Consider the following 12,971-nt stretch of genomic DNA (forward strand, 5'->3'; position numbering starts at 1 on the left):
TTTGTTTTTTGGTTTTTGATGCCACATTCTAATTCAGAGTTAAGACTCTTGAGTAATTTGCTCGGCATACAGATTTAATAAGTATGGAGAAAGGATAGAAGCCTTACACACACCTTTCTTAATTTGAAACCATGTAGTGTTTCCTCGGATTACACACAGCCAGTTGGTGGGTATAGATTTCACTTGAGCACAATTAAGTATTCTGGGATGCCCATTATTCCCTATATCAGCCATAATTTGTCGTGATCTACGTAGTCAAATTCCATTGCATAGTCAATAAAGCAGAAGTAGACATCTGCCTGCTATTCTTTGCTTTTAGACAGGATCCATAGGACATTAGCCTTGATTTCCTTTGTGTCATGGTCTCTTCTAAATTTAGCTTGGACTTCTGGCAGTTCCCTGCCCATATATGGTCCGAACTGTTTTTAATAATCTTCGGCATTGTTTTTCTTATTGTTGTTGACTACTGTAGAGTTGGAATCAATCCATAGATGACCTTACAATGGGCTTTTAGAGGCAGTTAATTGCATAGGAGGAAATTATCCATCCTTCTCCCATGAAGCATCTGTTGGAATCAAACTGTGTGCCTTCGGAATTGCAGCACAGCTACTTACCACTAGACAAACAGAGCTTCTCTCTCTCTGTGTGTATATATACATGAATCCATATTGTTGTTAGTTTCTTTCGGTTCAATTTGAACTCATAGTCACTCTCAGACTATGTACCCCAGAAGGAAACCAAGACCCATCCTGCGCCAGCATTATAATCTCTGCTTTAATTCAACTCATTGTTGTAGTCTCTGTGTCAATCTATCTCTCTGAGGATCCTCCTCTCCTTTCCTTACTCTCTTCTTTTCTAGGAATTATGTCCTTTTGCAGACACCTAGCCCTTGAACCTCATGGCTCTAGGTGTTCCCTAGCTCTCAGTCCTCCCAATACCGGCATCCCTCCTCCAAAGTTCCATTTCACATCAATTTTCCAGTTTAGCTATGGCTGCTTCTGCTATGCAAAAATGTATCCATTTTCCTGCCTCTTCTTCACCAAGGTAGGGGAGGTCTCTCTTCTCTGGCTGGGCAAGATTCCAATTCTTCTGGCCAGAGATAATACATTTTTTAGTGAGAGTGGCCAATCTTCTCGTAGACTATTAAGACTATCCAATTCTTTTGTAGACTGATAGACATTTAATCCTTCTGTAAATAAGCCAACACATGCCATATGCATAGTCCTGCTCTTCCATATGGTTTAGTCATCCACATTCAAATACTCCTTAAAAAGTCCATTTGAAACTTCATAGAAGCTTATAAACTGAAAGAGAGAAGATTGCCCAACTTTCTTCTGCAATGCCACTGTGAATTTGAACCAGAGAAATATCAATTTTGGATTAGCAATTAGCAGTGCAACTCCCTCTGTTCTATATGGTCCCTATGAGTTAAATTCAACTTGACAACAATGAATTTAAAGTATATTATTCAAGATAGCAAGTTAAATTGAAAATATTTAACACATAATCATTACAATACCTGCACATGCATTATGGTATCAGAAATAGAAATGTATGTGCATAGGGATTTGATTCTTTTGTTAAATTAGCTATATTTTTATTAATTTTAATGAAAGTTTACGGAGACTTAGAGTTTCCATTTATTCATTGTTGCACTTTTCTCCCTGCCCACCCCCTTCCCACCGAATCACTCTTCTCCTTGAAACATAAGAGAAAAACTCTTTCATTGTTATGCAATCCCCCCCCCTCCAAGTCCATTCCACTGTGCAGGCTTCATTTCAGACTTCTGGCATGACAATAATACCCAATCATATATCCCTTTTAAACAGTTCTTTCCCTCATCTGTTTCAGTGCAGAATACACCATTCCTACCCTCCTTCTCTGTCTTCGCTCAACCCCAATGTCAGTCCCATTTTACAACAGTGGTCTTATGCAATACTTGTCCTTTTGTGACTGAGATATTTCACTCAGCATAATGTCCTCCAGCGTCATCCATTTTGCATAATATTTCATTAGTTCTGTTTTTTCAAAGAGGCATAGTATTCCATTGTGTGAATATAATCTGTTTGTTGATGTGCACTTGAGTTGTTTCCAGCTCTGTGAACAGACCCATAATAAACATGGGTGTGTGGATAACTGCTTGAGTGGTGGTTATGGTCTCTTTGGGGTAAATTCCTTCTTAGAAGGTCCCATTCATCAGTTTTATCCTCTCCTGGTTGTAGGTTTGTCAGAATGATTGGAAGACTGTTCATATTGTGGATTAGTGTTTTTAGGATTCTTCCAAACTTTTCTCAAATGACGTTTATAGTCCTTGGTTTTAGTCCTAGGTCCTTGATCCACTTTGAGTTGGTTTTTGTGCATGGTGTGAGGCATCTTGTTTAAGTTTTCGGCAGATGGTTTTCCAATTTTGCCAACACCATTTGTTTAAAAGGCTGTTATTTCCCCACTTAACTAATTTAATCTCCTTGCCAAAAATCAGTTGACCATCCCTATGCATACCCCAAAACTTCTCCAACAGGGTAAAAAGGGAAGCCAAAGACTGGGAAAAAATATTCGAAAATTACAAGTCTGATAAGGGGCTTATATCTAGAATTTATAGAATACTCCAGGACCACAACAAGATAAGCAATCCAATCGCAAAATGGATATATGATATGAACAAACACTTCACAAGAGAAGACATTGAGATGGCAAATACATGAAGAAATGCTCAAAATCCCTAGCTCTAAGAGAGATGCAAATCAGAACAACTATGAGATAGCATCTCACCCCAGTAAGAATAACAAAATTCAACAGAGTAGCAAACAACAAATGCTAGTGAGGTTGTGGAGAAATTGGAACTCGTATTCACTGTTGGTGGGAGTGTAAAATGGTGCAACCACTATGGAAGGCAGTATGGCACTTTCTCAAAAAGTTGTAAATAGAAATACCATTTGAACGAGCAATTCCACTACTGTGAATATACCCTAAAGAAACCATAATGGCCAACCAAGCATATATATGCACACCTATGCCTATTGCTTCTTTGTTCACAATAGCAAAGATTTTGAAACAACCCAAGTACCCATCAACAAATGAATCGATAGAGAAGCTGTGGTATATTCACACAATTGAATATTATGCAGCACTAAAAACCAAAGAATTCATGAACTATTATACAAAATAGGAGACCATGAAGGACCTTATGCTGAGTGAAATATCTGAGTCACAAAAAGACAAATGCTGCTTAATGCCACTGTTCTAAAACAGGACTGACATGGGGTTTAGGGAGAAACTAAGAAAAGAGGAAATAAATGATGTATACAGCATTAAAACAGACAAAGGAGAGAACTGTATAAAAGGAATATATTATTAAGTATTATTGGTATGACAACAGTCTAGAATAAGAGCTGCATATTAAAGTGGTCTGCGGAGCTGAGGGGATTGTGTAACAATGAAAGAATTTTTTTCCAAAGAAAAAAGGCAACTGGGAGGCGGGGTGGGGAGGAAAATGTGCAACAATGAATGAATGGAAATTCAAGTTCTTAATAAACTTATAATAAAAATCTTAATTAAAAAAAAATAGAAGTGTAACTAGTAAAATGTGTATTAATGTTCTAAAGGGCAAGGGAAAAGAAGGAAGTTGAAAGAAAAGGGGAAAGGGTAGAAATCACTAGAAGACTTTAGTAGGTGGATTGAGGGTTGGTGGTGAAGAAATAAGAAAGATTCCTTGGGGAATTGAAAAGATGGTACAAAAATGGCATAGATCAATGGTAACTAATTACATAAACTACAGTGTATATGAATGATTGCATTAAATACAATTTAAAAGACTGTATAAAACATAATACATATAAATGAAGCACTATAAGTGAATTATTATATAAAAGGAAACAAAAATTTTAAAAAACAGATTAGAATTCATAAAGTTGTTAGGTGTTCCCCCCCCACATGTTGACTATATAAACATTATTGTTTTCTGACATCGTTTATTTGAAATAAGATCCATTTTAAGTTTCAGGATGGCAAAACTAATGGATAATGATTATTAACTAATGTGATAAACACTTTTCACTTAGCAGCTTGACTATTCCACAGCTTAATAGTAACACTTATATAGCAACTTTGACAGTTACAATATCTTTGACTTCCACATAATAATTGTCTTTATAAAGAAGATATTTCCCTCTCATTCCAAGTTCCCTAGAAGTTAGCGTTGGTTGACATTAAGGGAAAATATGTTTCATATTATAAGATTTTAAACTTCTAAAGAAATTCAGAGGTTCTGAAAATGACTTTGAACTGTCATTAATTTTTAGTACTCCTGTGAAAGTCAAATAAGTGGCAAATATTATTTTGGAAAATATAGATGGATGAAATATACTAGTGAATTTACTTGTTCTAGCCTAAATAATAAAAAAGTGTCACACTGCAAATCTTCCTACCTAACCAAAATTCTTACATGTCTAATCCACAGGTATATTTATAGGAAGGAGTGTATAAGTAGAAAAGAAATCTTCTGGAACTATTAAACTCACTGTAATCTGTAACAAGAGGTATTTATTACTACTGGTAATTCTTTGTTACTTTATTAATTGGCTAATTATAGTTGTTGCTGGTAATTATCTTAGTGGTTCAAATAATTTATTGTATGAAATTATTTTTTAATGAATACTTGTAGTATAGTGCATTATGTTTTAGGATGCTAACTTAAGGATTGATCATTCAATTCTATCAGTTGCTCTGAGGTAGTTAAATGGTTAGCCTCATCTCATGAAGATTTAGCCCCAGAGATTAAATTGAGGATCTCTAAAATGAGTTTTTGTTGTTGTTGCTGTGTAATATTAAGTCAGACTCAACCCATAGCTGACTCTCTGGCAGGTTTTCAGAGGCAGCTAATCACACTAGAGGATATTGCCCATCTTTCTACCACAGAGCAGCTACTGGACTTGAACCAGTACCTTTGAGATCGCAACATAGCTTCTTGTCACTATCTACTTTAATAGATAGACACTTCAGCTTTCCCCCAGAGATTTAAAAGGAAATGCAACGCTATGTGGTCAGAGACACCTAAAAGAGTTTTGAAACTTTTTGGCAAAGCTGAAACCTGTTCTATTGAAAAATAATGCAGTAAATCAAGAAAATACAATTTTAAAATCTTACATTTCAGCTTAATGTGGACCTTTCAATAGACAGTATTCCTAATAATTGAAAGAAAGTGCAGAACAAAGCAATTCTACATGTGTATAATCTCAAGATTTGTTCTTACTTGTTTGACAAGTGTATTTGCCTGTTCAGATTTATTTTAAACTCTGATGTAGTTTCTCCATTTGGCTACATTTTTGCACTTTACATTTTCATAAAAATTCATTATAACAGTTTTGGTTGTTTAGTAGTAAAACAATTTTTAAATTTCTGTTGAAAACATAGTTTGAATCTACCAGATACTCCATGGGGGAAAGATGGGAAATATCCTCTTGCTATTAACTGCCTGTGAAAACCCCCTGGAGGGTCAGCTATGGGTTGGTTCTGACTTGATGGTAAGTTACAACAACAATTTTTTATTTATAATAACAGTTTTTTATCTAGTTTTCTTGTATGGAATGTTATATTTAGTTAGCACTTTATCTTACTACCAAGGAAAATTTTTGCATTCGGTTATAGACCAAGAATGCTATTAGCAATAGCTACGTCAATCTTAATTTTTAAAGTTGAAATTTATTTATTTATTTATCTATCTATCTATCACCATATACCTGAAAACTGACAAAAAGAAAAATTATTCTATGAAACTGACAAGATATGTATTGTACTTTATGTACTACTCATTTTCCAAATCAGGAGAAATTTTTTCTCCTACAACACTCATACTCTGTAGTATATACTATGAAGTTTGAACCTAATTATAGCTGACCCTCCAGGAAATTCTTAGAGGTTTAAATTACATGGGAGGAGACTGTCTATTTTTTTCCTACAGAGCTGCTGATAAGATTCTAACTGCCAGTAATGCATCTTTTGGTTAGCAAGAAAAGTCCCTACAGACTACACCACTAGAAGAACTCTATAACAACATTAGTTATCATTACTTATTGAACTCTTTAACATATGTTGTTGTTGTCATGTGCCATTGAGTTGCATGCAACTCATAGCAACTTTAGGTACAACAGTTCTGCATCTGATCCTCTCTTGAGCCAGTCTCACCATCAGACACAATATACAGACAAAATAAACACAATATACACAATATACAGACACAATGCCATTTCGCCAGTTATTGTGCCAATCCATCTCATTCAAGGTCTTCCTCTCCTGCACTGTCCCTTCACTCTTCCAAGAATAATGCCCTTCTCCAAGGACTGGTTTCCTCTTGGCCCAAAGTATGTGAGACAAAATTTCAAAATCCTAACTTGCAAGGAGAAACTTGTTTCATCATCTCCAAGACAGACCTATTGGTTCTCCTGGAAGTCCATGATATATTCAATACTCTTCTTAAGTATCACAGCTAGAAGGCATCATTTTCTCTGCTGCCATCCTTTGTCATCTAGCTATCTAATGTATAGTGTGTAATTGTGAAGACCATGGCATGGATGAGGTGCCTTACTCTCTAGACATCACTGTTCCTCAACACTCTGGAGATGTCCCTAAAAGCAGACTTCCTCAATGCAATTTGTCTTTGATTTCCTGACTGCTAGTGCCAAGGATGTTGATATATTTATTGTTGAGATGAGCAAACTGAAACTATTAACAACCTCAATCTCTTTTCCATCATTATGGTCCTGCCAATTGGCCCAGGGTTGATAATCTTTGTCCTCTTGATGGCAAGCTTCAGTCCATTTTGAAGACTACAATTAAAAAGAGTAATGTATGAATGTTAGTATCTAGATCTACATTTTTCCTCATTCCCCCCAAAAAAGTGACCTAAAAGAATGTAGTAATTATTGAACAATACGATTAATATCACATGCAAGTAAAAACTGCTGAAAATCATTTAAAAATGGCTAGATCAATACATAGAGAAATGCCAGAAGTTCAAGCTAGATTTAGAAGAGGCCATGGCATTACTGATTTCAGATGGATCCTGGCTGAAACTAAAGAATACTAGAGGAATATCTATTTGTGCTTTATTGATGAAACAAAGGCATGTCTGACTGTGTGTATCATAATAAATTATGGTTTACATAGAGAAGCACTGGAATCTCAGAGCTCTTTAAGTGTGCTCATGTGAAACTTACACCTAGCTCAAGAGGCCATTGTGTAAACAGAGCTAGGGAATCACACATTGTTTAAAACTAAGGAAAATGTGTTTCAGGGTTGTATCCTTTTTCCATACCTATTCAATCTGTATGCTGAGCAAATTACTTAAGAACCTTGACTATAAAGCAGAAGGTGGCCGCAGGATTGGCAGAAGACTCATCAATAATCTTCATTAGGTAGACAACACAACCTTGCTCACTGAAAGTGAGGAAGACTTGAAACACTAACTGCAGAAGATCAAAGACTACAGTCTTCTATTTGGATTTCATTTCAGTGTCAAGAAAACAAAAGTTCTCACCAGTGGACTGGAAAAACAACATCATGATAAATGAAGAAAAAAATTGAAATTGTCAATGACTTCATCTTACTGGCATATACAGTCAATATACTTAGTATTAGTGGTCAGGAGATCAGGAAATGTCTGGCATTGGAAAGTCTGCAGTCAGGGACCTTTCAAAACTATTGAGGAGTGTTGATGCCAGTGTGAGGGCAAAAGTGCACCTTATTCAGGCCATCGTCTTTTCAATCATTTGTATGCTGCTGAGTGATGGACAATTAGTATTGAGGACAAAAGAAGAATTTATAACTTACAGTTGTGGTGCTGAAGATGGAGTACTAAATATCCCATGGACTGCCAAAATAAGAAACAAATATGTCTCAAAAGTGCAACTAGAATGCTTGTCAGAGGCAAAGCTTTGTCTGACATATTTGGTCATGCTATGTTAGGATAGACTATTTATTGGAGAGGACATCATGCTTGGAACGGTAGAGGGTCAGCAAAAAATAGAAGACCCTCAAACAGATGAATTTGTATTGAAGTGACTGAAGCAATGGGGCTCAAATATGTCAGAGATTGTGAGGATGGTACAAGATAGGACAGAGTTCAGGTCTGCTGTTCATAGGTCACTGTGAGTCATACTCTGCTCAATGGCACCTAACAACAACATATTAAACACAGTAGAGTTTCTTCATATAACAGAATGTTAGATAATCTTTTTTGAATTAATGAAGTTAGAAAACACAAAGCCTCAAACAAGTCTAACATAAAGGGATAAAAAATCTTGAATCACTTTTTCTTCTACATCTTTAAAAGATAAATAATAAAATACTAATACGCATTTGTCTGCTTGTCTGTCTTTATGAATCTGAATCACATACTGCTTTTTTCCTCCAAAGTCTCCCCAGTATACACTTACCTGGTCCTTCTGGAATTTTTTCAAACCATCGAGGAGCTGAACTGAGAAAGGAGGTATGGTTTATTTTGGCCACTAAACTACGAGGTGGCATGTATTTTCGTTTACCATGTGACATATCATATGATTTTTGAACATCATAGCTGCCTGGTGCGGAAACATCCTAAAAAACAAACAAAAAACCAAATAGATGAGAATAGACACATATAGAACATATCCAGAAATATATTATATATATGTTTTAAAAAGTTATACATAAAACATATTTTTAAAAAACATTCTAATCTATAAAACAAAGTCAATAAAATGTGTCCTCACTTATCAAAAAATACGTAATATAAACATGAAATCCAGGTACTACAAAAATTAGCATTCAAATGTATATCAAATTCCCATTTTCAAACATAATGATAGAAATAAAAGTTCATACACCAGTTAGAACAATAGTTATTTGCTTATATAATCACAAAAAGATTTCTGTTTTACTATCTTTGTGATCACATTAAACTTAATCTAACAAATGATTACTTACTCTAAATCTAATATATACCAAGTAAGTCAAAAGCTGGCTCTTCTTACAGTTTTTTCAAGATCTGTAATTATATTAACATTTTTATCAACATAAGCCAACAGGTTTAATAATAACAGGGATAATAATAGCCACAATTTTAATTTTAAATTAATTTAAATATAAAATACCATAAATTTTTTTACACACTTAATCCCTTAAACCACTAGATAATTAATTCAGGGGAAAATTTGAAACTCAATATCTCCAAATTTAGTTTAAAATATAACATAGTCTGTTCTTCTGGAATATATGAATTTCTATTATAACAAAGACAGTCTCTATTCAGCAGGAAGGTGGTGAAAATTAATATAGACTCCAGCACTAGACCTCCTAGGTTTCAAATGTCTGCTGCTTACTATGTGCTCTTTGTAAAGACTTTTAAATTAACCTTTTAAATTCTGTTGCTTCAGGCTTTTTAATTATCACTAAGTCAATTCTGACCTTTGGTGATCTTGCCTAGAAAAATGGATAAACTAATAGTATTTGTGCCATAGGGTTGTTGTGAGAATTAAATGTATAAATACATGCAAAATATTTACTTTGGAACGTTATTCCAAGAAAATAATCTATTATCTAAGATTATTCTTCCTGTTGTTACGTGCAGTCGAGTTGACTACAACTCATACAACTCATAGCAACCTTATCAACACGGGATCGGAAACCTGTCCTATTTTGTACCATCTTCACCACTTCTAATACACTTGAGTACATTGATATATTCACTGTGTTAATCTAACCTGCCGAGTGTTTTCCTCTCATTGTCTGACCATTTACCTTTCAAAGAATGATAACCTTCTCCAAGGACTGTTCCCTCCTTACAACATGCCGAAAGTATGTGAGACAGAGTCTTACTATCCTTCTCTCTGAGGACCACCCTGGGTTTCTTTCTCTTGGACAGCTCTTTTTGTTTTCTTGGCAGTCCACAGGATATTCAATACTCTCTTCCAACACTTCAAAGGTTTTAATTCTTCTTCTTTCATCCTTAGTCATCGTCCTATTTTAAGATGCATAGCAAGGATCGGTAAGACCATGGCTTGGATATGGCGTACCTTACTCTTTAAATTGACATCATTGCTCTTTAGTACTCGGGAGAAGTTCCTGACAGCAGATTATCACAATATTACTTACCTTTTGATTTTTTAACTGCTGGTACCAAAAGTGTTCATTGCACATCAAAGTAAGGTAAAATCATTTAATCTTTTCTCCATCTACCATGACGGTGCATATTGGCCCTGAGGTAAGGATTTTGTCTTCTTGATGTTTAGATTTTAATCCATATTGAAGTCCTGATCTTCTGCAGCAAGTGCTTCAAGTCCTACTCACTTTAAGTGAGCAGGGTTGTATGATGTGTATAAGAAAGGCTGTTGCTGAATTTTCTCCAACCCTGGTGTCATATATTAATTCATAAAGACTGATTTCTCTAAAAATTTGTTCTGCATACAGATTGAGCAGTATAGAGAAAGATACTGACGTGATGTACACCTTTCTTGATTTTAAACCATGTAGTGTTGCTCTTCTTGGTTGAGATAGAAGTTTCACACAAGCACAATTAAGTATTCTAGAATTCTCATTTTTCTCAACATTAGCCATAATTTTTTATGATTGAACATCTTTGTGTAGTCAATAAAACACAGATAGACATCCTTCTAGAATTTCTTCTTTTCTGCCAAGACTCATGTGGCATCAGCAATGACTTGGTGCCATGGCCTCTTCCCAACCCAATTTGAACTTTTGGCAGTTCTCTGTTAATGGGTTGTTTAAGCCATTTTTAAGTAATTCTCAGCAAGATCTTCTTGCGTGTGATATTGTAAAATAGTTTCCACAGTCTGGCTAGTCATAATTTGGGGGATAAATATGAGTCTCTTCCAGTCAGTTGTATAGTTAGCTATCTTCCATATTTCTTGGCATACCCTGGTGAGGAAGACCAGGGCTACCTCTCTGCTGAAATGTCAGTTGGAACTACATCAGTTCCTAGGACCTTATTTTTTTTTTTCCAATGCCTTTGTTAGCACGAATTACTTCTTTATTACCATTGATTGCTGGTTACCATATGCTACTTCCTGAATTGGTTCTATGTCAGCCAATCCTTTTTGGTGCAATGACTGTATTCCTTTTAATCTCTTCTGTATGCCTCCTTTTATCATTCAGATTTCTCCCATATCATCCTTCTGTACCGTAAACTCAAGATTTGAATTTGTTTTTCAGTTCTTTCAGCTTCAGAAATGTCCACTGATAACCTCCCTTTTGATTGTTTAACACTAGGTCTTTGCAAATTTTGTTATAATAATTCAGTTTGTCTTCTTAAGCTATCCTTTAAAATATTGTTAGGGTTTATTTAGTAGTTTTGTTCCTTTATTTTGGCTCCTTGATTTTCTAGAGTTATTTTCTACAGTCTCATCTGACATCTAGTTTGGTTTTTCTAATTTATCTTCTGTGTTTGTAATGACCTTTTGCTTCTTCAGAGATAATGTCTTCAAGGTGATCCTAACACTCATCTGATCTTCAATTATTAGTATTTAATGCCTCAAACCTATTATTAACATGATTTTTAAACATAGCTGGGATAGAGTCACACTCATATTTTTATTCTTATGAATTTGTGTACATTTTCCAGCATCAGTTATAATAAATTTGCACATGAATAGTTGATAGTCTGTTGCACAGTCAGCACCTGGCCTGAATTTGACTGCTGATGTTGAATTTCTGCAATTTCTTCAAAAGATATAGTCAATGTGATTTTCGTGTATTCCATGAGATGAAGACTAAGTGAATAGTTATTGTTTGTGTTTTTTAAAAGAAGGTATTTGTAATTAATAAATCATTGTACAAAATTCAATCATTAGCCTCATTTCTTAACTTCTGATTACAGACTTCCTGCTTCCTATCTTTTGCATTCTAGTCACCAATCTTTATTAACAACTCTTGAAATTATGGTTCACTTGATTTTGAACTGCAGAAATTGGTAGAAATCCTACATTTCTTCCCCTTTGCTTTTGTTGGTGAGGCATATATTTGCATAATAGTTGCAATAGCAGCTATTCTTTGTAGGCATATAGAAGTTATCTTACCACTTATAGCATTGCCCTTTATGATGGATCTTGAAAGGGATTTTCAATATGAATCCAACCCTTCTCTTATTCACATTTTTATTTTTGGCATATTAGAAGATGTGATTGTCTTATTAAATGTACACCTCAGTTTGCTAATGCCTATAAGGAAAATGTTTATACATTCTATTTCATTTTTTACAACATCGTTTTTCTAAATTCACACTTTGTACATTGCACAGTCCAATTGTTAAAGGATGTACACATTATTAATGAACAGCTAAAGTTAGTAATATATGAAATCAAAATGCAAATTAAGGTAAGCAAACAAGTCTCAAAGTTTAATATATAAGCTTCAGGCAATAGGGCAGGATTACATAGTTTCAATAAAACACATAAGCTTAATACTGAGAAGGCATAATTTTGAAACTCCACTAGTTGTTACCGGTCACTTTTGTCTGTTGGCCATACTGTGGTGGCTTGTGTTGTGTTATTGTGATGGTTTTTGTTGTGTTGCTGTGATCCTGGAAGTTATGCTTCAGCATAGCTAGACAAAACTGGGTGTCAGAAGAAACTTTAAATATTTCATTGGAGCACCAAGAAGCCAAAATAAAGGGAAGAAAAAATAAAGATATTGAGGAGTTGAATAGAAGATTCCAGAGGGCAGCGTAGGAAGACAAAGTAAAATATTACAATTAAATGTGCAAGGAACTGAAGTCAGAAAATCAAAAGGTCCTTACTCGCTCAGCATTTCTTAAGCTGAAGGAACAGAAGAACAAATTAAAACATTGAGTTGTAATATTTAAGGATGCTTTTACTAGAATATTAAATGACCCAGGAAGCATTAAAAGAAGATGGAAAGAGTATACAGAGGCATTATGCCAAAAAGAATTGGTGGACACAGAAGAATTTCATGAAACAACATAT

General features: G+C 34.8%; 1 protein-coding gene across 1 annotated transcript in view; it reads right to left on the bottom strand.

Moving 5' to 3' along the window:
* The window catches only part of STPG2 (sperm-tail PG-rich repeat containing 2), a 555,694-nt gene that overhangs the window by 269,211 nt on the left and 273,512 nt on the right, over window positions 1-12,971 (bottom strand). Inside the window, exon 7 of the mRNA XM_006893099.1 lies at window positions 8,430-8,589. Within this exon, the coding sequence (XP_006893161.1) occupies window positions 8,430-8,589 (160 nt within the window). The remainder of the gene's footprint in view (window positions 1-8,429; window positions 8,590-12,971) is intronic.

This window comes from Elephantulus edwardii, unplaced genomic scaffold (genome assembly GCF_000299155.1).
Source record: "Elephantulus edwardii isolate Elephantulus edwardi_28Jun2011 unplaced genomic scaffold, EleEdw1.0 scaffold00122, whole genome shotgun sequence".
In the NCBI taxonomy this organism is placed as follows: Eukaryota; Metazoa; Chordata; class Mammalia; order Macroscelidea; family Macroscelididae; genus Elephantulus; species Elephantulus edwardii.